The 26732-nt window shown below is 46.2% G+C and overlaps 1 protein-coding gene across 1 annotated transcript; it reads left to right on the forward strand.

Annotated features, from left to right (window-relative positions):
* Window positions 1-3154: 3154 nt before the first annotated feature.
* LOC146172673 (uncharacterized) lies at window positions 3155-23132 on the forward strand. Its single transcript, XM_084584342.1, has 6 exons — window positions 3155-3200; window positions 6021-6153; window positions 12957-13045; window positions 18542-18725; window positions 19387-19531; window positions 22256-23132. Exons 1-6 carry the CDS (start codon window positions 3155-3157, stop codon window positions 22340-22342), a joined length of 684 nt encoding a protein of 227 aa, XP_084440468.1. The 3' UTR covers window positions 22343-23132.
* Window positions 23133-26732: the final 3600 nt, after the last annotated feature.

A 26732-nucleotide genomic window follows, 5' to 3' on the forward strand; every position in this document is an offset into this window, starting at 1 on the left:
TAGAAATCAACAAACCTGAGGAGTCACCGCAGTCGTATTACAATAGGAAAAAGTACCCGTCAGTGATTCTTCAAGGCATATGTGATGACCGAAACAAGTTGATTGATGTCTTCATCGGTTTCCCGGGCTCTGTACACGATGCCAGGGTATTTCGGGAGAGCCCATTTTTCGAAGAGGCTGCCGACAAATGCTCCGATGGATACCTTCTTGGGGACTCTGCGTATCCGCTGTTGCCATGCCTGATGACCCCATATCGCGACAACGGGAGCAGCTTTCCAGCATGGAAAAAAAGGTTCAATAGGTTCCACTCGCAACAGCGTGCTGCCATCGAGAACACGTTTGGCTTGCTAAAGCAACGTTTCAGAAGGTTGTATCTAGTCGACGCGGGAAGCATTAAGCAATGCTGCCTAATAATAATGGCCGTATGCGTACTTCACAACATGTGCAACGACGAGCGAGATTTTTTCGATGAACTGGGCCAGCTGCCTGAGCTGGAAGAAGTGCAGAACGATGAGGACAGTGATCTAGATTTTGACTGCAGTACTGCCAAACAGTGCGAAAGGGTGCGCAAGGCCATCGCCCAAAATCAGTGCTGAATGTGTGCTAGTTTGATCTTTTACGTGTGCTGTTTCAGTGTGGTGACACAGTTTGCGACTGTTTGTTTGATATACATGAATTCAAGGTTTAATAAATAGTGCATGATGTGATTGTGCTGTAATACTGATGGAAAGCCGTAGAAAGGCATTTTCAGGGCTCAACTTGAAGGTTTATTTGCACCCTGCGCCTCTACAGCCATCACAAGTCGCTCAAGTAGAGTAATTTTTCTCTCGAAGTGCTCAGCCCGCTCTCGTTTACATTCCTGGAACGTGTTGAGCAGTTCCTCCAATGAAGTTCCATCCTTGCGTTTCTTTTTTGTACGCTGAAGCTCGGGTGTCCTCGACGGCCCTGGCTGTTCGTGGTCGGGTGCTGCTTCAGCTGCTGGGCTGGGCTCGGATTGCAATTCGGCATCGTACTGCTGCCCGCTGCTGTTTTGTGTGTCAGTAGACGTACTGTAAGGAATGAAAGGTTAAATTACATGAATTACCGAAGCGCAGAATTAAAATACAATTTCCCTGTTCAACGACTGTGCGAGGTGCCAAAGGATACGTCGGGCTTATGTGGTGCTCCTTCTCAAGCACAGCACTGAGCTCCCTAGAAAAGGAAAATCAACTTGTAAAGAAATGCTGCACAAATAGGTTCGGTGCACTTACTCTTCATGCTCGCATGACACACGAGAGTGGCCAGATGCAGAGTTTTTGTTCTTGGCCCTTTTGTATGACCGCTCCAGACTCTTCCATTTATTTTCAATCTGAAGCGCCGTCATTGCTTCTCCGAATTCTGCAATAATGGCATCCGCTATTGCCTGCCAGAGGGATTTTTTTGTGCTAAAGGAAACGTGAAAAACCAAGGGGAAAAGAAAGTGTACGGGATGAGCTGAGGTCTTGCAAGGACTTTATCTGAACTTTGCACTCTGTAAACTTTTCCTTATGTTTCATTTCATTTGCAAGTAATGATACTCTACTATACCTAGTCGCATGGAAATACATCCTTACAGGAAAATAAATGATGCATGAAAATTTCTGCTTTGGTGCCAAATAATTCCTGCCATTTGTAAGTTTTGTACAAGCACGCAGTTTAATTCTGTTATGAAGAAGTAGGGTCACTGACCAAGTCCTTGTGAACAAGGAAGCCGTAGGGCTTCCGAAACGTCATGTTTTATTAAATGTATTAGATTTTGACTTGGTCAGTGACCCTACTTCTTCATTATGTCACCACCTGACCAGACGATGTTTCGTCAAACTCTAGACTACAGTTTAGTTCTAGCGCATCTGACACCATGCTTATATCAACCTTTTTGGTTTTGTTCCCTGTTTGCTGACAATACAGTAAAATAGACCTTACCGAAATCCACCCTTCTTCTCGAGAAGGTCCTTTAACTCCTTATATTTTGAAATTAAAAAACGAGTCTTTCGTGGCGGCTATAGCTCCGGTCCAAGGATGTTTCCCTGGTGTTCTGGTTCGGAGTCTTGATCTTGACGCTGCGCAGTTCGGTCTTCGCTGGCATCGTCCCTGAAGACTACGCTTACAGCACTTCCATCTGTAAAAAGGTGAAAATGGCGAACCTGTAAACATCGTGTTGTGCTTGCAGTCACTGCAAAAGTACAAGTCGAGCAGTTCGCATTGCGTTTTCTTCGTTTGGTTCGAGTATGCTTGCTCGAGACAGCACAAGGATAGCACGAAATCGGACGGCAGCCAATATTCTGTTTCCTACTTACTAATTTTTTAGTCTCTCGAGCCGGCAAAAACAGCGAGCAAACTCGCACATAGGCAGATAAGGTATGACAGGAACTACATGCCTAGGTGAAATCAGAAAAAAAAAAATGCATCCCAGCTTCAGTGCATGTGCATTTCGCGGCAGCTAGCGCGAAAGGTACGTGTTCTTGCGCTGAACATGCGTGAAAAGTTCACATACCAAGCTACACAAGTTACGCGGTTTTTACAACAGCGTGCATCATGTCGCATGCACGTGTTTGCTTTTTAGTCAACATACCTGGTGTCGAGTACGCGTAGCCGTCCCCTTGGCGAACTCGAGTACTGTTTTCGTCGATGATTGGAGTAATGCGAGTCTCCTCGCCGTCAATCAGAACCAGTAAGCCGTCGTCTGCGCCCATTGCGGTTGCTCGCACGGCTATGGCACGGCCTGCACTACTTCGGCACTGAGCTCTGAGGAAGTGCACAGTTTTCGTGAACTTTTTCTAGACCTGCACGACGTCGGCACTTTTTTTGGAACGAATGGCGTCGTGCAGAGGGCGCCATGTTGCATTGCTGAAACGAATGGCAAAGTGCAGCACCGCGAGAACCAGTTCAGGTAGTGCAGGCGAATCGAACGGACCTATATTAAAGCAGAGGAATCTAACTCGAACGCCAAAGAGCGGCCTCGAGCAGTGCTTGCTAGCAGCGTGTCGGGTGACGAAGCCGCGCCGTTCGACGCTGCAGCGAGCACTGAGCCGGCGGAGACGACCTTCGCAGCGTGCGATGTCGGCGTGCGCGATGCGTTGCAGTTAATAAATATAATACCAATAATTGTTATATTTATTAGAAACCGGTTCGAAAGATGACAGTGGCTCAGCTCGGTTATGCCAGGATATACGTAGCAAGAGGTACGTACCGCTGTCACACGGGCATTTCGAAGGCCCTTGAAATGCAAAATGGAAGGTCTTTACGAACTTGGTGTCTTTGAGTTTTTTTCGACTCGTATTTCACAGCCGTCATCTAGCTGGCGTAGAGGCTCCGAATCCTTTCTGGATATTAAGGCGAAAGCCTTTATTGCCTCATCGTTGTCGTCAGCAAAAGTGTCACGCTTTTGCGGCGGCTCTGATTGGTCGATACGGGATAATGTCAATCTTAAAATCATATAAATGTCTTCAAGATTTGTTTTCGGCGTATTCTATTTGGGCGCCATCCTACTCGGCATGTGGCCACTGATGGCGCGGAACGCAGCGCCGATGGTGGCGGTACCTGGTGGGTGCACAGAGTAGTGAAAAACATGAAGTTGCAGAAGGACAATGATGGCTATATTCCCTGCTCATTCGCATTAATTTTGTGCCGTGAATTGGAGTGACGATCCAACGATGCGTGTATGATGTAAATGTCTAATATAAGGTTACTGGGCGTGCTTTCCTTGCGAAGCAATCATCAAGAGATAAAATTCTATGCAGGCGCTCTGGTTCGACTATGCTCGGCGCTATCTTTCCTTGTGGAGCCAGAACGATGACAATCTCTGCCTGGATGCCGTAAACTAAGCGCTTGAACTTCAATGGCACGGGTTCGTCCGGAATATCAGCTCCACGGAGAACTCCGGAGGCACAAAGCTGGAGGGAATGTTCGAACATATCCGCGAAAGAATCGTGTCGGAGTGGTTTGGCAATGAAACGATGTCGCTAGCCAAAGAAAAGCAGCGCCTTGCTTCGTTGAAGGCGTTCCTCCCAAACGGCGGCGCTCCTCTTCGATCACCGGGTACTGGAGTTCGTTAGCTTATGCAGAGGAGGTAAAAACGGCTCTTGATCGATACAACAGCGATGCATTGAGTGGCCCGGTGCTACTGTTATGCCGATTTACGGGAATAATAAAGCCCCCTCCCCTCCCCCCTCCCCCCCCCCCCCAAAAAAAAAGAAAAAACCCAGACCCGTATACTAGTCACTTCAGGCGTTCCACAAGGAACTTTAGGAGAGTTTCAAATTGGGCTAGTTGGTGGTTGTTATTCCTGTTATTGCGCACATCTGTTCTGTGTCGTCTCCGATTGTGTCCCAGTTCCTACGTAAGCGCAACAATGCACAGGAACCACAAGGAACTGTTCTTGGCCCCCTCTTATTCCTAGTTTACATTAATGATTTACCACACAATCTATCCTGTAGAGTCCATCTATTCGCCGACGATTGCGTTATTTATGCCATAGTTACTAATGCAAATGACCAAGAATTCCTTCAGGACAACCTTAACCGAATTCAAGCTTGGTGTAATACTTGGTTGATGACCCTTAACCCGACTAAATGCAAGCTCATGTCTTTTCATCGTCGTCGAAACCCGTATTTATCGACATGTACAATTTCTGGTCTTCCTGTCCAACTTGTTTCATCGTATACATATCTAGGCATTACTATCAGCAGGGATCTGTCATGGCGCGAGCATGTAACAAATCTAATCTCAACTGCGAATAAAAAACTAGGCTTTCTTAAACGTCACCTTCACCACGCTCCTCAAGATGTAAAGTTACTTGCCTACAAATCATTAATCCGGTCGAAACTTCAGTACGCATCCGCAATTTGGAATCCACCGCAAGCATACCTCATTGAATATTTAGAAGCCGTACAAAACAGAGCTGCCTGTTTTATTCATCGCTCCTATTCATACAATATCAGCGTCTCATCTCTCAAACAGCAATCACAATTACAAAACCTCTCCGTCCGTCGTCACATTTCTAGCCTGTGCTTATATCACAAATTTTACTTCTCCGATCTGAAACAAGAGCCGTACATCTGCGTGCCTCCATCACGCACGTCTCATCGCATCGGTCATCCGTTTTAAGTTTCACGCCAACGTCCTCATACAACTACTTTTTCAAAGTCATTCTTCCTCGTAACATCAAGTCTATGGAACGACCTTCCCCACGAAATTGCAGCCATCACCTGCCCATCCACCTTCCCAGGCAAAGTCACATCGCACTTGTCATCATGAAAATGGTTTATGCACTTATGTTAACCCCACCCCTTATGTAATACCCCCAAAAAGGGGGTCTTTAAGGAAATAAAAATGAAATGAAAAAGACTTGAGCATGTGCAGGCACATTTGAAGAGCGAATCAAGCATTACAAATGATTAAAATTTTATCAGTACCACAGAATACCGTGAACAGGGGCTCAATTGATATCTTTATGTAAAAGCCTAATGTACCAAACTATGTTAAAGGAAGAAAAAAATATATAAATAAGGCTGCCCAATTAACGCAGCGACCACCGAAACCAGTTATGACACTTACTTAAGCGCTTGACAGATTTCCCTGTGAAATCTGCACCGCCAGCCTTTGAAGAAGCCTATACCTGTACAACCCTCGCTCCGTAACAGGGGATGAGGCAGCTTCTGTAGTGTCGGTGGCTGCGAAGAGCCAATTGAATCGACTGATTGGCCCTCCACTTTTCACACCACTCACTAGATTACTCGTGTGGTAACCATCTCCATAATCATTTCTATTGCAAGGGAATTAAAGCAATTGATTCAATAATCAATTTTAATCAATATTGATCTGAAGTATTCTGAAGCTCTAGATACTACGGCAGAATGGAGGGCAGATGGTTTTTCCTGCCAAGCGGGACAAAGAAACGATAAAATTCAGTATCCCGTGTCAAGGTGTAAATAATGCGTGCTATGATTGCGTTTGTATTTTTCTTGGCTTCATATAAACGTTCACTAGGGGTCTGCAACCAGACCTGGCTGAAGGGGCAGCTTTCGTGTCAGATCAGGCTTTCCCCGGAAACCACGTCCCGCTGCGTCTCACCAAGCAGCGTGAGACGCTATTCGGGACACCACCAGACACGGCGGAAGCGGATATGGCGCTCCTGTGGGCTCACTCGTGGCGCATCTACAAGGAACCACACCTGCGTTGTAATCCAGCCGGCGCTGTACTTGGGGCGACCCTTGATGTATGGCCTGTCCAGTGATGCGGAGATGAACTACTCGCCATGGTGGGAGTGGCTATGGCCAAAGCCCTTGCCGAGGCAGTCGGACCTTATTCCAGCTTCGCTGGAGCGCTGCCGTAATTTCGTAACAAAAGAGGATGAAAGTTCCTATATAGGGGCCAGGTGGAGGAATATATACTCGTTTTTATGCTTACCTAGTTGTACAGTACCGTGTACTGTTAAAGAGAACATGAGGCCACCTAACTGCCGCGCTTTACAAAGCACTTCCAAGAAAGCCAGAAATAAAATATAGTACTATAGGTGCATGCACAGTAAGCACGGCTGACTGCTCTTTCCGAACATGTACTTGGTGCCGCCCATTCCTACCAGGGGCTGAAGGCAGCGCTTTGCAAACTGTTTAAGCCACGCGATCTTATGTTGCCTTATGAATGGTACTGTACATACTTTGGTGTTGAGGAGGCTGTGCAGGAATTAGGCTCAGTCTTTAATTAAGGGTATGATAGCTCGCATGCGTGGCCGTCAACGCTCTCGGATACTCGTTGGCGCACATCCGCTTTGCTACCCAAACAGTCATAAACATCTAACTAGCACCCCTATATTATCCCACATGCCGTATTATTTATTGTAAGCTACTATGTATAACATCTACACTATCTATACTATCGTAAAGTGCCCCATTTTCTGAACGACTAATCGACACAGATAGAAATCCTGGATTTAACCAAAGCCATAAGGACGCGCCTGCTTGGCGTAGCCTGTCTTACTCGAAATTCAAAGGCCCCGGAGGTTCGGACACCATTTCACGCTCCGATATCTAAAGAGTTTGCTGCTCCTACTTACTGGGCTACGTCATCCGGTGCACTGACGTGTCATAACTCGCGTCATGTCATAAGTCGGCAAATATATCAGCCAGAGGTGCGCTCGTCATTTTTTTGCTCAAAAATTACAAAAATGCGCTGAAGTCTGCTTAAGAGCGACAACCGTGAAAGCCACTTTACACAGCTGTGTTCCCTAACTGCATCGTTGTTGACGTCTTTACTGTCACCATAACTAGCGCTACTATCATCATTATCAACTAAATGCACTTGATTGTCATTACTACTATCATCATTATCATCATCACTAAATGCAGATTTATTGTCGTTGCGCCTATCATCGTTGGCATTATCACTAACTGTATCGTAATTTTAATCGCTACTGTCATACTCATGCTAGATAAGGAGAATTACGATCGGTTTCCCATAAGCCAGCACTGGTAAGCGAGCTCGGTGGGAATCGGAGGGATAGTTGCTCGATTCTCGATAGAGATAGTTCTTTTTCACTTTTTTCATGCGGCGGACACTTCCGGTAGACATTCCCGCCGGACGTCACATGAATGTGATCACGAGCCTAAAAAGGGTTTTATTTAAAAAAAAAACGAAGGCGGTTTTTCTGGAGAACAGCTAGGATCCTTATTCAATGATTTCAGAAGCAAGCATACACAGATCTATAAGAAAACGTTATGCAAGAATTCTTGCAGCGACACTAAACGTATGCTGCCTGCCAGGGAATTGCAAGCTTCAGGGATGGCTGTGAAAAAGGGGCGCGATGTTTAAAATACAGTGTTCAATTTTATGTAAAGATTGAGTAAAGCTCGAATAATTGCTAAACGACAAGAAACGCGGTCAAATGTTTCCATATGTACATGAATATGAGACGTTGACACATCCGGAAGTCTATGATAACATTCAAGATGTGCTGCAAATCTGAAAAAGAAACATATATATATATATATATTTGAAGTTGTTTTCTTGCCTAGAAATAATTACTTTTCCTCACATAATGACCTTCATAACCATTATTGCATCAGCCGAAGTCTGCCGCAACTATGCAAGACAACAGACTGAGCATATTCGCGACAACCCGAATTCCGTGTATTTTGCATGGCTCAAGTTTGTGTTGACAAACTTGATCATCTAACAATTGTTCCAACTGAGTGAATAGTTGCCATTTTACACTCACCATCTTACACCGACGCCTAGCATGCTAGACATTATGTATAAGCCTACCGCTAATCGTATTCATGTGCACTCTAACATCACCGGTACTTCATTGTCTTCTTATGCGCGGAGTTCGTTTACATTACATTCCGACCACTCGATGCAGGCTGAACGCGTCTACAGCGAAAACGCTCTGGGGGGGGAGCGGTGACAAACTCTCATTCTCAGTCTTGGCGGGCTGTCTTGGGCGCCATGCGGATCCTTACTTCTTGGGCCATCGGGATGAACATCAGCCAACGAGATCCGGCTTGTACAAGGTGAGGGCCTTCGCCTGGATGCGCTCCGGCCGGGCAGCATTTGACGCGCTTCGAAGCCATATGTGGAGCGACATGACGACCAATGACCGTTGCATCAGAGCATAACGGGTGTTATTCAAGCGATTCTGTCTTCTCCTATGCGGTTTGGAGCACGCCGTCCCGATGTCACCACTAAAACAATGCACGTGGCCACTGTTGAGTACGCCGAAGTTCCGGGATGTCTTCCACTGCAAGAACACCACTTGAGAACTCCTGCGTAGCCTTCTGATTGTAGTTTGCATTCTTAATTTCATTTTTCTTATTTCTGGTATCCAGGTTACAATGTGATTGTATATATAATAGGACAATTTCAAATATAGGATTTCATGTCGAATGCTGTTGAACTATTTCTTATTATTTCTTTTCGAAACGTATGCAAGTTTTTTATTTCTGGAGTGTCGTTGAAGTAACGAAATCACAGGAGCTCTTTAACAACCGATGTTTCTAGACTTGGCCTAAATCTTCCGCTAGGACGGAAACATGGGACACAGTGTCATGGGAATAAAGCGAGGGGCTGAACCCTTAGACCAAGCTAAGCTTTGTATAACATGGGCAATGATGGATGTTGCTGTAAAGGATGCCGGGAAAGTTTCGACGTTTGGGATTCGTTAACGTGTGCATACATCATACAGCACACGGATATTTGTTTCACGTCCATCAAAATAAGGTAGCAGCGGACGGTATCGAACTCGCAACCTTGAGATCTGCCGTCGAATGCGGCAACCACTCTTTAGCTCACGCTCACTGCCATCGTATACGTCTTGCAAGTTCAGGTGAGTGAACTTTTAATTAGGTGAGGGCAAGACTGACAAGGATAGCTTAATAGCAAAAGTAGGTAAAAGAGAATTATTCTAAAGCCATCTATGTTATCTGAAATGCGTCTTATGTGCAAATATTTAGAGTAAGTAGTTCATTCGAAAATAAATTCGGTTTGTAGGAACCAGGAAAGTAGGCGTTTACACATGCTACATTAATTATACATAGCCTGTAATACCAGTTCCAACCCTTCCAAACCAAAAATTTAAAGTCTCAATAAGCAAGCGTCCTTTTCTTTTCTGTAATATCCTCTGTTACGCAAGTGACTAGTAAGGGTAAGCACACTCATTCAATGCCAAGCCCTTGAAGATACGCAGATATTAACCCTGAGGGGTCTTTCACCACCCCATAATTTACCAATATTGAATACCCCGTGGGATCTTCCTATTAATACTTCTTGGCACCCGAATAGAACAAGCCGCAACCTGGCCGACTTTTGATCGCTTCGGAAAGTGAAGTTGTTTGTAGAGTTTGATGTGATGAAGATGCACTGTGGAAAGAGGTGCGCTGTAGCAGAAGGATCCAGATTTCTAGCAATTGAAGCCCTTCGTCAGCGGACAGGTATTTTTCACACCTCTCCTAACTGAACTTTGGCCACTTGCGCTGAAATTTAAATCTCTTCTTCCTCGATAGCTGCGGCACACAGACTCAGCCACAGAAATTGCACGAAAACAAAAGGAGAGCGCTAATGATCATCATCGCCAGCCGAACATTACCCCCTGCAGGGCTACTCTCCCATATTCCTTCAATTAACCGGGCCTTGTCTAGCGGCGTATCCTTGATCTTTGCGAACTTCTTAACTTTATCCGTCCCCCTACATTCTGCCGCCCCCTGCTGCAATTTTGACCATTAGTTATCCTCTCTTCGCATTATGGGCCCAACCTATGTCCATTTCTTCATCTTGATCACCAAAATGGACGTTGACAGCGGCTTTTAAAATATACACCGACAGACAAGCAAGAGCTTGTGGTACTGGAAGCGTTCCATGGTACCCCGAAACCTTGCTGCCCGTGTTAAAGGAAAAGCGAGCTCTGCTGTGCCTAAGCTACATTAAATCAGTACATGGCTCACTTGGGTGGTGCCAGAATACTCAGCGCTAATCTCCGAGGAATTTTTTTCTGAGCGGTGATCCTGACGGCTGAAAAAAGCAACACTACAGCCTCGGTCCCCACATACTTAATGCCACCAGTACAATCACAGGACTTTGGCACCTCTTGCAGCCTTTAGCCACATTGAAAGCCGCACTTTCGACTGTACGGAAACACTACGATATCTACGTAGGCTGATGGGGCTCTGCTGAACGAGCACAGTTTTCACATATATTCCGATTGAGTAAGATTACGCAAAGTAGGAGGCTGCTACCTTATGCCAGGCAGTGTAGTACTGTCTCATAATTTAGTTCTGTGAACTTCGTCAATCATTTTCTTTATTGTCTCTCCGAATTTCGCGCTATAATATTTATTACATGTTTGCTTACGGTCTCTAAGCTTGCCGGTCGTTTAATATCACTGGGCTTCTGTGAGTTTCATGCAGGAAGTTTTCAGTACGCGTGGTACTGAAGGCATTGGGTGCATTGTCACTTCTGTCATACAGAGACAGACAAATGAATAGTTAAACAGCATATTGTTTTTATAGCATGATTATTCTATAATTTAGTTGCATTATTCTAATTTCCAATTATAGCCCTATAATCCCTAAATTAAATCATCATTGCACTGTTTGTTAAGCAAAAAACAGCGTAATTGATATACTCGTAGCAATGTTGAACATACAGCGAAGAGCATCCGCACTATCAACAAAAAATTGGAGGACGCTTAAGCTTCGCCTTCAAGAGTGGAACGCGATAGCGTTATTGCACCTCGTTCGCACCGCCCAGTGCTACCGGCACTGGTAGACGGCGCCGCTTAATAATAATAATAATAATAATTGGTTCACAGGAAGGGAAAGGCGCAGTAACTGTCACACTTGCTCTGTGGACACCCGAACCGCGCCGTAAGGGAAGGAAGGAGAATGGGAATGAAAGTGGAAAGAGGGAAAGAGGGGCCGTAGTGGAGGGCTACGGAGTAATTTCGACCACTTGGGGATCTTTAACGTGCACTGACATCGCACAGCACACGGACGCCACTTCGTTTCGCCTCCATCGAAACGCAGCCGCCGCGAACCCGACCGCGGCGGCTGCGTTTCGATGGAGGCGAAACGAAGAGGCGTCCGTGTGCTGTGCGATGTCAGCGGCCGCTTCCATTACACGCGTCTCAAGAGCGAGCGCGCAAGGCCCTGCAATATAACACCCGTCGACCTGCCAAGGAGTGCAAGACAATGCGCTACGGCGCAGCAATCACTATCGCCCCGCGTCGGACTTTGCACTCACGAATCACGCGGTGAGCGCCGAGCAACGCAGCGTTCGGCGCGGCAACGAAACGTGCGCCTGAGCAAGCGGAACGAACCAAGGAACTCGGTGTCTCGGAGGGAGAAAGCCGGGCAGCGACGCGCCATGAAGGCGGACGCGATCATGGGGCTGACGCCTTCATGGGATCGTCCTCTATCTCGCTTGGAAGCACCACGCAGAAGCATGATTCCTCGGAAGCAGCTCGGCACACATCGCAGGGGACGCTTTCCCACCAGAAGCGCTACGGCGCAGCGATCACGTCAGAGGCGTCCGGCATCAGACGCTGCACCTAGCAATCGCGCTGTGAGCGGAAAGAGGAGCCGCGTCGCCTAAACACCACTGGTCGAGTGACGCACGCTGGATGTTGGAAGGGGAGAGAGCGAGAAAACTTATTAAACGCAAGGGTATTGGGGCATCCTCGCACCGGTACCCGCGCGGCCCGAAGGGGAGAAGCGGGTGAGCGAAGATAGTGATCTAAAGAAAGGAAAGACGCTTGATTTTACAACTCGTGAGGGTGCACGGCGAAACGTTAGGGGCGAGTGGCGCGCCACGTGTCGGGGCAGCGCCGCACATGGAAGTTGTTTTTTATTTATGAAGTGCATGCCGGGATTTATCGCTCACGGCCAACGCCGCCGACGACACCGGCTTTTCTGCGACACGAGCTCCTTAACGCTACCGCGTTAAAACATTGAGGCATGAGCCGAGCGAAACTCACCCCAGCCTGCCTTGGCTTGCGCCACTGATTGTTCAGCGTCCAGTACGTGCGCGACTACTGTGGAGTGTTTGAACAGAGTGGCTAAAAAATAGCACCTCACTAAGGTCTCTCGAGGCGCGCCGCTATTATGTGCGCAGGCAGCGTTATATAGACCCTTACGGCCGAGAGCAGACGAGGTATCCTGAGAAAAGCAATCATATAACTCGGCGCCGGGGTCAGGCAATGAAAAATCGCTGCTCCAGTTCAGTGTGAGAGTTCTTTGTGTGCACTTTAGAAGGTGGCATGAGGAAACTGTAGACGGTCGAGCACTGTTTGGCTTGTCTAAACTTTTCGACAGCTGCCATTTGCGACATCTGTAAATTTAAGCTCCACACCTGCTCTGTCATTCTGCTTGGTTGTCTCATCGAGTACTCCTGTGGCCCAGCGAGCGAATGGATTCCAAGCTCTCCCGACGTTTTCGCATGCTGTGCAGAACAGCGGTGCTGTGGACACTGGCCATTGTAACGACATTCTGCGCTGGCACAGACTTGATCCAAAAGCCGGTGGTCACGTCTTGCATGAGTAAGTTAAAACGCACATTTAGAAAGCACAATTATAAACTGAGAACGTATTATGTCGGCGTTTTCAGCCGTAAGCCTGACCACTATTCTGTAGTTATCTGGCTTCGCTGTTATTGTCGCAAACTTTATGGCCGAATGGCCTTCAGAATGGTACGTCGTAGCAGGTAGCAGGACTTTGCTTATTCACTTTATAGATGGGGCTGAAAACAAAGAGAGGGGCAACTAATGCAGCAGGTTTGCTGAATAGTCCTGAAGATGTTCGCCCGCCATGAGGGTTCTAAATGCATTTCGATCACCCAGGAACCTTTAAGTAGAGAGACAGCACGAAGGCAAAGAGGTATATCTGCTATTCATGCGTTATAACAAGAACACCTTCCTTTAGGGCAATACATATCACAGGCCTAACAACACTTCTTGGTCATTCCTCAACCGTCACACGACACGGCATTTTCATCTGAGACCACGCATTCATCAGAGGAGAACACGTCACTTTCGTTTGGCGTCACGGTATCAGGAGTTTATGGTTAATCCAGAGAACCACATGACTGACTAAATTAAAGTACATCTGGGTGACATGATCTTGATGTCAAAGATGGGAGCAACAGAAGAAAATTCAACACAGCAAGCAGCTGCTGCCAGAAAGTATTGCAAGCAGCTGCCACGACTTCCGTAGGGTACTCATCTTCTGCTCATAAGAGCTGTGACCGAGGTTCAATAAAGTTAAAACAGACAAAAAAATGTAATTTGGGCAGGCCTGTTCCGAGTCCCTTATTATGTAATCGCCACTTCCTCCAACATTAGCGCGCCGTTAGTTTTTACTGAGAACCCGTCCGTTCACCTGCCTTCCTTTGTGCACAACAGCAGTGGTGCAGATGCCATCCTCGGTGGGACCTGCTGCATCCACGAATATGTGCCTGTCTTACTGCCATAGTTATTTTGTATAAATTTTGCCCTGGCTTCACGCTTCCCCTGATTATACTCCCAATTCATGTTTTTGGGGAGCGGCTTAACCGTCAAAGTATTTTTGCACACTTCCAGGATGTCCACTCTGTTTTCTGTGGTGGGGAGAAGCCCTAGATTGAGGTCTCGAAGGACTTGCCTGCCGGTGCTGGTCACCAACAGCCTAGCAATTTGGCTTGTTTTGCGGGCCTAAATCAGCTCCCCTATTGTATTATGGATCCCAAGTTGGAGCAAGCGCTCCGTAGATGCTCTGGGCCGGAGTCCTAGAGCCTTTTTTACCGCCGCCCAAATCATCGCGTCGAGCATGCCACGGTTGCTCTGCCTCAGCTTGAGGTAGGACGCCACGTACACCACACGACTAACGATGAACGCCTGAACCAGGCGAACGGTTTCTTTTTCAAGAAGTCCACCATGCTTTCCGGATATCCTGCCAATCATCTTGTTAATTTGTTCGCAGGCGGACTTTAATTTTTCAGGGCTGTGGCATTGTTACCCCGGTTATCAATGTGTAATTCCAACGCCTGAAGTGTGTTCACCTCAGGCATCGGAATGCCGTATAGGTAAATGTGTATGTATTGTTCTGGGTCTTTATGCTTTGCAATGTGCAAAGGTTCTGATTTATTCGTAGCGCACTCTAGGTCACATTCCCGAGCGTAGTTTTTTACTACCGAGGCGGCCTCTTGGAGGGCCTCCTCCATCTGCCCGAGGTTGCCCCGGGACGACCAGATGGTAATGTCGTTCGCATAGATGGCGTGGCGTACGCCATTCACAACGTTGGGCCTCTCTGGGAGGCCTTAGAGGGCAATGTTAAAGAGCAGCGGAGAGAGAACAGCTCTTTGAGGCGTTCCTCGGGTTCCGATATCGATGGGTCCGAATTTTGCATTGCCCAATCTGATATAAGATTTCCGATTTTCTAAGAAGTTTTTATGTAGCTAAATGTTTTCTCGCCGCAATTGGTGGCGTTTAATTTTTTCAGAATTCTACTGTGTTTAACGTTGTCAAAGGCCCTCTTCCGATCCAGGACCGAAATAGCCCTGTCTCCTGAACTCCCGCAAGGGGGATCAATGACTTCCCTATATTGATTTGGAGCAGTACATCCTGCGCTGATAAATGTGGTCGGAAGCCGAACGTAGAGGGCGGCAGCAGCTCGTGCTGTTCCAAATAATCGGACAGCCGTTGCCTCACTACCGTCTCCATGAGCTTACCGGCGCAGGACGTAAAAGAAATTGGTCTTAAATTGTCTGTGTTTATCTCTCGTGCAGAAAAGGTGCACCGCCGTCACAATAGATTTGGAGTTAAGAAAGAAATTGATCATATATTTTGTCAACTCTTACCAAACAAACGGTCCAGCAAAAGTGCGTTTATTCATAACATTTATAGCAGGCCGCAACAACGCCAAGCCACTTTTGGCGAAATCTTCCTCAAGGCGATGCGTATAGCCAGTGGATCGCCTTTAGTGGTGGTTGGGGACTTTAACGCGCACAGTGTCCAATGGGGATACCATAAGGAGGACGCAAACGGCAGGAAATTACTTGCGGCCATAGCCGACGCTGCAAAAATCACCCTCACTTACCCGCTGTACCTTACTAGAACAGGAAATAGCGTCTCCCGAGACACGTGCCCGGACCTTTCGCTAGTCCGGAACGCTAAAAAGTACGAATGGCACAATGCAGAAGAAACTCTCGGGAGCGATCACTGCATCCTAAAAATCAAATTAGATTGAAACAAAATTCGCAAAAAGAGGGGAGCAGCTTGCGTCATCGATTGGACAAAGTTAAAGGAAGTGGCAACCCCGGCACTCGGTGCCGACGCATCAAAATATCCCGATTGGGCCAAATCGCCAATTCATACCAAGAACCGTTTCACGCGCAAACTCCAGACCACTGAAGACACCCCGGAAGTAGACAACCACCTCCTACACTTGTGGGAAGCCAGGAGATCTCTTACTAAGAGATGGAAAAAACAGAAACACAACCGTAAGCTTAAAATCAGAATTACCCAGATAACCCAGGAGGCGGAAACATACGCGTGATCTGTAACAAAAACCAACTGGATATCCAGATGCGATTCCCTTCGAGGCACCCTCAGCACGAAAAGTAGATGGAGCCTTCTCAGGTGCCTCATTGAACCTAATAAATCAAAAGGCGAACAGAGAAGGAACTTGAAAAGGGCACTTAATGACTTCAAAGGCAGAGACAAACAGCTTGCCGACAAACTAAAAGAAAAATACTTATGTGCGACCGTAGACGAAGATGAGGAATTTAGAACATACACTGGAAATAAAAACCCAAATTAGAAGCAGAACTCACCGTCGCGGAAATTAAAACCGCATAAATGAGTATCAGAAAATAGCAAAGAGAGATAAGAATGCCTTCCTTAACATACAGTGCCAAGCAGTTGAGGACAACAGCCAATTTAGGAACACAAGAGCTCTGTATAAGACAATCAAATATATAAAAGGAAGCTTCGGTGCTAAGCTGGGCATGATAAAGGACAAGCGAGGCAGGGACCTCACTGAAGCCTCAGAGATAAGGAAGAGGTGGCAGGAATACGCAGAAGAAAAAGGACCCGGATGTGCAAACCCAACATAATACGGTTGTGATTACTGATCTCGAGCCGGGCATCCTGAAGAGTGAAGTTGAATGGGCTTTAGCCAGCCTTGCTAAGAACAGAGCCAGCGGAATTGATGGCATTCCAGCTGAGTTGCTTCAAAGCCTCTACCATTACGCTGTTAACGTTCTGTATACATTGTCAGCAAATTTGGACAACCCTGCAGTGGCTACAGGATTGGAGGAGGTCAGTTTACATCCCTATTCCAAAGAAAGGCAGTGCCAAAGGCAGTGCCAGTTCCAACTACCGCACGATCTCGCTTATTTCGCATGCTAGCATGGTGATATTGAAAATCCTCCAAGGTAGTCTGCAGCAGTATGTGGATCGGGAGCTTCCGGACGTGCAAGCTGGGTTCCGCAAGGGCAGAGGCACTAGAGACCAAATTGCCAACCTTCGCTGGATCAAGGAAAAAGCAAGACCGTTCCAGAAATCCATCTACTTCTGCTTTATTGATTGTGTGAAAGCGTTTGACTGCGTAGATCACAGTAGATTGTGGCAAGCTCTCCAAGGGATGGGAGTTCCAATTCACCTTATCTGTCTCCTCAGGAACCTGTATGAAGGGCAAGAGGCCACAGTTAGAACTGTGCATGGTCTTACTATTGGTTTCCGATTTAGAAAGGAGTGAGATAAGGCTGCATACTGTCGCCCTGCCTATTTAACCTATATGCTGAGCGCATCATGAAGAAGGCCGGTCTGGATAAGTCTTCCGCTGGAGTGAAGATTGCTGGAAAACGTATCAACAACCTTAGATATGCGGATGATACCACTTTAATGGCAGAAAGTGAAGTGGAATTCAAAAGACTTCCGATGCGCGTACAAGAAGAGAGGGAGAAGTTTGGGCTTAAACTGAACATTAAAAAGACAAATATCATGGCGTCTTGCCCTATCATGTCCTGGAGCATCAAGGGACAATAAGTGGAAGCTGTGACAGATTTTCTCTTCTTGGGCTCCAAGATTACCCCGGAAGGAGACTGTAGCCATGAAATTAGGAGACGCCTGCTTCTGGGAAAGAGAGCCATGGCTAGCCTTGACCGCCTAGTGAAGAGCAGAGACATTAGACTGCCAACCAAGATTCGTATAATTCGTGCTATGGTCTTTCCAGTTGTGATGTATGGATGCGAGAGTTGGACAGTGAAGAAGGCTGACCACCGAAGAATTGACGCGTTTGAATTGTGGTGCTGGCGGAGACTCTTGATAGGTCCTTGGACGGCTAGAAGATCAAATCAATGGATATTGTCGACCATAAACCCTGACTGCTGATTGGAGGGTCAAATTCTAAAGTTAAAGCGCAGCTACTTTGGTCATCTGATGAGAAGAGAGGAGTCGTTGGAGAAAGGTTTGATGTTGGGAAAGGTTGAGGGTCACCGGAGAAGGGGTAGGCAGCGAACGCGATGGTTATATTGCATCCTCGAGGCGCTGTAGATGAAGTTCATGTGATGTTAGGAAGACAGTGAGAGACCGGAAAGCGTGAGGTGATATGGTGCATATGGTCACGAAGAGTCGGACACGACTGAACGACTGAACTGAACTGAACTGAATGAGTATAAGGCGAGCAACGACACCGATAGACGATCAGATGACGGTCGGCCTTCTGGCCAACCTCAGTGATCAAACTGTATAAGATTTTACAACCTACATTAACAATTGCTGGGACCCGGAAGTGCTACCGAATGAATGGAAAACATCTGTAATGACGTTCATCCCCAAACCCTGCATTAATGAACTGCACCACGCCCGAGATCATGAAACGCACTTCATAATCCTCCTTGTCTACCCTGAGAATGATATTAGCGATGACCATGACACTGCAATTTGTGAGAAGGAAGAGGCAAATTATAGGAGAAGGAGGGCAGGCTTTCACCGTTCTCCTCTTAGAGATATGTAAGAAACCCTGTAATCGTGATTTTTTCTTTGTTTCATGTTTCAGCCGGCGAGCATGGCTTTCGGCTCCGCGACTTCACCATACAGGACTCGAAAGTGGGTCGCTACATGCGAGTCAACTACACCGTTGACGTCGTAGGCGATGGCAATGAGCCCAAGCCGGCGGTCAAGTTCACTGTTCATAACTCCCAAGGCCTCAGGATGCCTTGCGTCGAAGACTTCGGGTCATGGTACGTGTTCTAGACTCACATGAAAAATTAGCTCGTCGGCGGAATTAAAAAGTTCAAAGTAGCTTTCAAAGTGCTCGACTCCTACTAGCCGCTAGCATGTGCAGCCTCTTTCAAAAGCCTTTTTGTCTGGTGCGACCGTGTCTGGACCGGGAATTTTGAGTAAGAATAATAATAATTGGTTCACAGGAAGGGAAAGGCGCAGCATCTGTCACACTTACTCTGTGGACACCTGAACCGCACCGTAAGGGAAGGGATGAAGGTGGAAGTGAAAGTGGAAAGTGGAAACCTTGCGGTTTTCAGGAGGACCACGCGGCAAGGATTAACGAGTAATTTGCAGCCTGGGTGTTAGGAGGCAGCGCGACGATCTGTTGACCTCATGGAAAAAATATGTCCGCGAGGAATACTCATTTTCTGACTGTATGATCAGCTATTGCAGGTGACGAGAACACAAAGGTTAGCAGAAGTTCTCGGGGTATGGCTCAAGGACTCCGCCCGTCGGCTGCCCTGTCACCGTTAAATATGAAGAAATAAATGTTTCTACTTACTAAAGAGCTCCTAACCTCAGTGGACGGCAGGGCCATCTAGAGGCTGTCGATGGCAATACATACCTGACCAACGCGTTTAACGTGTATGTCTGTTGCCTCTTTTCTCCCTTCCATAGCACGTACAAAGCATGCGGAGGCACGAAGTTGACGGAGCGTTTGATCGGCGCCGCCTGGAACAACAGTTGCGAGCGCATCCCCAAGGGCACCTACCAGTCTTCTATCCTTCTCAAAGTCATCCCTGCAGTGTTGCTTGTTATGGGGGTAGGTATACAGGATCCACAGAACCTGACATTTTTAAGCGCCCTATCGGCGACAAGTGTAACTGCACCTGGTCGAGACAGTAGTTTGAGCTGCCTTTTAGGGCTAAAGGCGACGAAACTAACGCGGCAGCTTTTCCTTTCTATTCAAGGCATGGTGCGTAATTTGAAAGCCAAAGGAAAATACCTTGGAACCTTGGTACCTGACTTGCCTTGATCAGATTTGTGTTTTGCTCGACATGATCACTAAGAGAATAATAATGATGTGGCCCAAGCAACTTACCCTGTACAGTCTCGTTACTCACCTCGCCTAAATCAAATTTCTATTTATTTCGACACTCCCTTTAATTATTACTCAGAGAAGAATTGCTGTTTGGGCAATTCGATGTAGTAATTAAGGCTCTACCATATTCCGCTTAATTAAATCTCTTTGTGACGCAACCAGCAGTTCTCGACAAGCGAATTTTTGACGAGAAGTTGTTTATGAATGCAATTTCTTCGCATACCGTACGGTTGCGACGTTACAAAAATATATCTGCCGGTCACCTATCGGGCCGCCTGTTGTCTTTGCAATTTTTTGACTGAGGCTTAACCCTGCTAAACATATTTAGGTGAAGCAAAGGCGAGCACATGCTTGGCTTTACTTTGGTTAGGCTTAGTTTTAAGAAATGGGCAGGCATGACTTTGCAACGATTAAATTGCCGAGACTGTGCAGTCCAGGAATCCACCAATTGCAAGAGAGAACATGTGATGCTGTCTCTGCCATCAAAGGCCAAGTGGTGACACATCATAGAGTGCACCATGGTTAAGTATATATAGCCCAAGAAAGTTCTATTAAAGCTTTAATATAACGTCCTTGATATATCAGCACTGTGACGTCTGGCTCATAGAAGGCCTAGTGGCTTGCCAGGTTCATGGCGTAGTGGAGCGCTTTCTCTTAAAAAAAAAAAAAAAGCACAGCCTTTGGTTTTTGTAGCAACTCAATTTAAACAAAGCGTTTGCTTTGGTTCGGAAGACGAGAGAGTTCTCGTCAGTATTAACCAGAACTGCACTTTCAGTTTTCCACGCTTGCCTAAGAGCATCTTTCAAATAATGCACCCAATTATTTTCTTATGACAGCCTCAGCTACCAGTTGAGAGTGCAGTAGAAATTTTAAAAGAAATATTTAGCTGTGGATCGTAAAGTTATACCATTCCCAGTAGTCTGACCGTAACTAGATTTCATCATTTTGCACAGTTACTTCACAATGAAGGATGATGTGCTCGAAAGCTTAGCTTCGTTACGCGGTGGACTAGACACAATATATGATTATGGGACATAAAAAAAAAGCTACTTCAATGTTAACAGGAAAAAAAAAGAACTAAAGAAACATTCACAGTTTCAAAGGGAAATACAGTTTGAGATAGACAGCGAAACGTTGCAAATTGACTCGATTTCATTTTATGGCAGTCAGAGCTGGCGGACTCTCTAATGAGAAAGTAGTAGTTATAAACTATTTTGTAAGGCACCACAGAGACAAGTATAAAAAGCAATCTCAAGAGAAAAGTAATCAGCATGTCCTTCAGGAAAAATGTAATAGTATCTTTACGATACTGGCCTAAGGGATGAACGGTTGCCGGCTACAAAAAAATGAAATAACGTTAAAAATAGTGCACTTAGGATTAAAAGTCATGGCAAGGAAGCAAAGACGAGTAGAGAAGAAACGGTAAGAAAGAAATGTAAGAAGGAATGTGCATAGAGCTATAACCGATGGTCCTTAATGTGATGGAATTAATTCGAATAGAAGGAGGACGTAGGACGAAAGTGAAGTGGCGCAAGAAATTAGTCAGATCGAGGGGATCAGATGGCAACAGTTGACTTAGATTTGGCTTCATGTGATGATAGCGGAGAAAGAAGCTTTCGTCCTCCACGCAGTTTGGCTACTGGTGGTGGTGATGGCGATGATGATGATGATGATGATAATTGTTAGGAAAGCAACAATTTTTTCCGACCCTCGTGGCGTGAGTTCTCAAAAGTCGATTTTAATTGGTGCCGACTTGATCTACGAGCTTGTTGCTCAACGCATAAAGCTTTAAGACTGAATCTTTAATCTTGCGTAGTGTCGCGGCGGAATTGCTAACTAAAATGTCGAATGGTTGGCGGCTGTTTTTTCTATAATAAAAACCTGCCGTAGTACTGTGATCTGCGGACTGATATTGCATTCTTGGGGTTCTTCAGCGTGCACTGGGATGACAGCGCATGGCCAGTTCTGTATTTATTTCACCTGTAATTAAACTCCTTGAAGACGCTGCTCATGAGCCAAATGTTTTAGCGCCTGTCACAACGAGGCCGATCGTATTTTAAGCATCCCAACGTGCGGGCCTGTCATCATCTTTATGAAAACTCTTCTTTTTTAAATGATCTTAGGCAATGTAGAGAAAAAAATCAGGGCATTTAGTTATTATTGATCTTTCTCGTAACATTTAATAGCCCTTCCAGTGATGGGTACTGCGACAAAATTAGAACTATTTTTATATTCGTGCGCTTCGCTTTCCGTTGTGAAAACGATTTTTTATTAATGTGATTTTTATGCTCCTAACTGAATGCATCTCTTTGCATTGGTTAGCACAGGCCGTGGCACTTTATTGTTCAGTCTCTTTATTAGTCCCCTACATGCTTTAACTTTCTTTGCTTTACCGTTTCTGAAGGTTCTTGGTGCATTTTTTTCTTTCTCCTACTTTTCTTTCAGAACGGCACATTCAACATCCAAGTCGAGGGCGTCGGAGAAAATGGACACTACGAATGCGTTAGCTTTGACGTTTTCATTGAAAAATGAGAGAGTGCACAAACGCAGAGTACCTTGTTCCAATGGCATGACTATTTTGTGAATTTTTATTTAGCAATGCTATATTACTTCAAAACGCTCTGCGCGCAAATTCAGCGCATGATTTCTCGGCGCCACAAATACCCCCAGTAATGACTGCTACTGCCAAGGCATGACTTCCACACCTAGGTTAGCGGTTTACTTTATATTTTCAAATAATTAGTGCATTATTTGCGCACGTGAAGTGTGTTCGCTGCATGTTTTTCTTTTTTAATGGCTGAGTAAAGAAAGTTTTGAGTTTGGCAGAAAGAAACAGACAGCAAGCCAATGTGGCAACTCGCCTGGAAATCCTGCGGCGGTGTTTTGCAGATACTGTTATTTCCAGTTAAGTAACGTCCATTAAGCGGCAGACAATATAGTAGGCAAACTGTTGCAAGCAAGCCAAATGGTTAAAGAAAAGTCGAGTGGTACCTCTGTTCGTAAAGTATTGGACTGAACCAAATATCAGCCTAACACGTCTTGCGAAGCCGGCGTATATTGGCTCCCACTTTCAGCTATACCTTTAATGTCACAAAATGAGTGATGAGCTTAGGAATGAGAGGCATGAGTAAGCGAAGAACGATGCGATCAGTGACGAAATTATCGGTACCACAGTCAGCGTGAAAATGCTTGAGCCAACATTATCGATCTGCTAGCACGTTAAGTTATCCAGGGAAGCTTCGTATTTCACATATTGTACATTACGTAGCACTTTTTACTTCTTTCGCTCAGTTTTGTTCACAAAAATTGCTTGTAATTTAATGGCTTGGAGTGCAACACCGACTGCTGGGGCAAAACCTTCAGTGATGGGCCGAAAAAGGCATTTAGAGCTCAATAAAGTTCAACAAGCAAACACTCTCCCCTGGCCACCTTCTTGTGCACAATGTATTAGCATATGCTTCGTTGTTAGCTTAGTAAGGGCATGAAGCTCTTAAGTGATGCTAATTGTTTTTGTAACTCCTTTGAATTGTCGAATGGGCGCCGAAGAGTGGCTGTAAATATGAACATTTCTTATAGACACTAAGGAATTTATAGCCTCCGCAGCATTACGGATGGAGCAGAGTTTCGTCGAATTAGGTTCTTATGATCAAAGTCCCATTCTTGATGTTTGCTAGGGGGAGACCGTTACTCCCAGGTGAAATAGACTGTGGCATCTGCTCCAGAGAAGGTTCGAAAGAGGGAATATTATGTGGGGCAGAAGGGGCGATTGACAAACATGGTTTGCTTAATATGGTTTAGATGATTTAATGCATAAAAGAGGCTATGATGGACGCCGCAGTGGAGAGCTCAAGGCAATCTCGTCCATCTGAAATACTTAATCATGAACTAGCACCTCACAGTATTCAGATTCTTTGCCTTTCGCCTTAACTGAAACGCGGCTTCCGTGGCCGGGATTGAGCCAATGTCTTCCTTTTTAGTAGTGAAGCCCATTAGCCCCTGAGCCGCCACGGCGTAATAGCGATCTGTAGAGACACAACGAAAAGCAGTAGTTTGCCGTTAGCGCTTGATGGTAATGGACGCTTTAAGGCGGTAGCGCTACTGCTCGATGGCCGGGCACTATTGGAAGAACTTCTTAGCCAAAAGAGTCTGTCAACAGAGCCTTTGAGTCACTCGACGCAGTGTAACGTAAATACATTGGAGGAAGCATTTTCCAATTGTCATTCCCTTTCTTCTGCCGAGAATACCGTCGCATGGCGATCAGTGTTAGCCTCAAGAAAAGCGCCGAGCAGTGTAAACACCCCCGATACGCTGCACTCATGATATTTGCGCTAGCACTGGTCTTGGTCGCGGAAAGATCACAGAGCTTCTTGCTAACCTCAACGGTGAAGCACTCGAGAACCTCATGTATTATATCAACACTTGCTTGCAAACTGGTGCGTTACCACAAGAATGAAATACATTATACTTGAGTTTCATTCCTAAACTGGGGAAGGAAATCAACATGACAATGCAACCCTCGATATCCTTCACATAATGTGCAGATAACCTCGTGCATAAAGCTGTTCAGCTCTGCTTTCCTCGCTGCCACCAAGACACCAACCACTTTCCCCACTGCGAATTCAGCTTTCGAAGCCACCCATAAACCGAAGATGTCCTCCTGGAACTTAAACACGAGATCATTGATTTCACCCACAAATGAGGCTTATATGCAATAGTGGCATGCGTCTTAAAGATGGCATCAATAACATCATTCACTCCAATATTTTGGACAACTTCTAAAACACAAACTACGGGGTCGCACATATAACAACGTGAAGCCATTGCTACCAGGTCGCCAACTCTATGTGAAACTTGTATGTCGTACCTTTACCACGTAACACGCGCCCTTGATGCCGTATGAAGAAACAAGGTGACAGTCTGGACAACTAAACTGCCTCAAAGACAATTTACCATCCTTCACGAATGCTTTGGGTCGTCATCACGAGAGCAGCTGTCACAAACCTAAGCCATACGCTAGCGAAGAAGGCGGTGGGAAATATATATATCTCACGCATGGAGCAGGCTGCTACTCCATTACCCCCAGTTCACACCGAATTCGCCTAAGCGACACTCAAGGCAGTGTTTTTCCAATCAGCGACGAAAAGGTTCGATTGTGGCCGCGGCTGCCACTTTGTGATGGAGACGATCGAGATAAAAGGCGCCAGCGTGCTTGAAAGTGCCAGCGCACTTTCAAGAACCCCGTGTACATATTAGAAATTGTTCTGATCCCTTCACTAAGGCGTCTTTCATAGCCTATGTAGGTATGGGAGTTAAACGCCCACAAAATTAAAAAAGAAGGTGGTAACAATAGCACTCCCTTCTTTCGCCGAGGAATGCTGTAGTTGTATTCAAAGCAAAAAAAAAAAAACAAAAAACAAAACAACTTAACGAAAGCACTTAAAAAAGCTTGAAATCGCCGTATGAAATTTTCTTTTTCTTGCATACATTTTTCCGCTGTACAAAAAAAAAAAAAGAAACAATCAGATTTTTTCCTAAATTGTTTGCTTTTTTTTTTTTCAAGCCTTTACATCTGTACCACCAACATGAGCAAGGAGGAATCGCAGGTGGGTAGCACTGTGTGGCTGCACTGAAAGTAGCTTTTAAAAACAGCGGGGTATAGCCGTAATAAGAAGAGTTTCGACGGACTAAGTTGTTACGATGAAATAAGAAGGGGTGTTTATTTACAGTGCTGATGTAGCGGCACAAGACGAAGCCTACTAGCGCCCCGAAAACCAACGCTTCTTCCTCCTCTTCTGTCACACCATCACCATCCTTCATCGTCGTCATTAGCGTGACATTTCCCCTCTACTCAGACGAAGCCCTCTGGGCGTGTTCGTGAGTCGTGCGAGGCTGACACGGCTTCAAGCGGGCAACATGACACAGTTCGGTTTTGGCAGAGCGGCGACCCGATGCTGTCAGGCGGGCTATTCCATAAGTTAAATCACTAATGCGTTTGATAACCACATATGGGCCGTCATAATAGGCCAAGAGTTTTTGATGTAGGCCACGGCGCCGAATTGGACGCCATAGCCAGACTAAATCACCTACAGAGTACGTGACCCGCCGGTGACTGGCATCGTATCGCACTTTAGAACGTTCTTGTGAAGCACCAGACCGTAATCGGGCGATTCTCCGAGCTTCTTCGGCGAGACAGAGGGTCTCAGCCAGGCAGGGGTCTTGACGGCTTGTGAAGGGCAGGATAGTATCCAGAGAGTAGCGTGGTGGTCTGGCATAGAGCAGAAAAAATGGACTGTACCCAGTCGTCTCATGCGTGGCGGTATTAAACGCATACGTGATTAAGGGCAGTATGGTGTCCCAGTTCTTATGCCCTGCGTCCACATACATGGCTAGCATGTTGATAAGCGTTCTGTTGACGCGCTCAGTCAAGCCATTTGTCTGGGGATGGTATGGCGTCGAGTGTCGGAAAGTTACGGCGCATAAACGCATGAGCTCTTCAACAACATCAGCAGTGAATTGTCGGCCCCGGTCAGTGATGACAATTCGTGGCAGCCCGTGTCGTAAGATGACTGAGTGCAGCAAGAAAAGCGACACCTGATGCGCCGTAGCAGATGGAAGAGCGGCGGTTTCACAGTAACGTGTGAGATAGTCCACGCAGATTACAATCCAGCGATTTCCATCCACGGACTTCGGAAAAGGACCTACGAGGTCAATGCCTACTTGATCAAACGGTGCTGTCGGGGTCTTCACAGGGTGCAGCAAGCCAGACGGAGTTGCCGTTGGACGTTTGTGGCGTTGACATTGCTTGCAACTGGCAACGTATTGTTCAACCGTCGAGCGCATTCTGGGCCAGTAAAATCTTTCTTGAGCACGGTGGAGTGTTCGAACCGATCCCAAATGCCCTGAAGTTGGATCATCATGCATA

This window comes from Amblyomma maculatum, chromosome 11, assembly GCF_055883805.1.
Source record: "Amblyomma maculatum isolate TAMU_Amacu chromosome 11, ASM5588380v1, whole genome shotgun sequence".
In the NCBI taxonomy this organism is placed as follows: Eukaryota; Metazoa; Arthropoda; class Arachnida; order Ixodida; family Ixodidae; genus Amblyomma; species Amblyomma maculatum.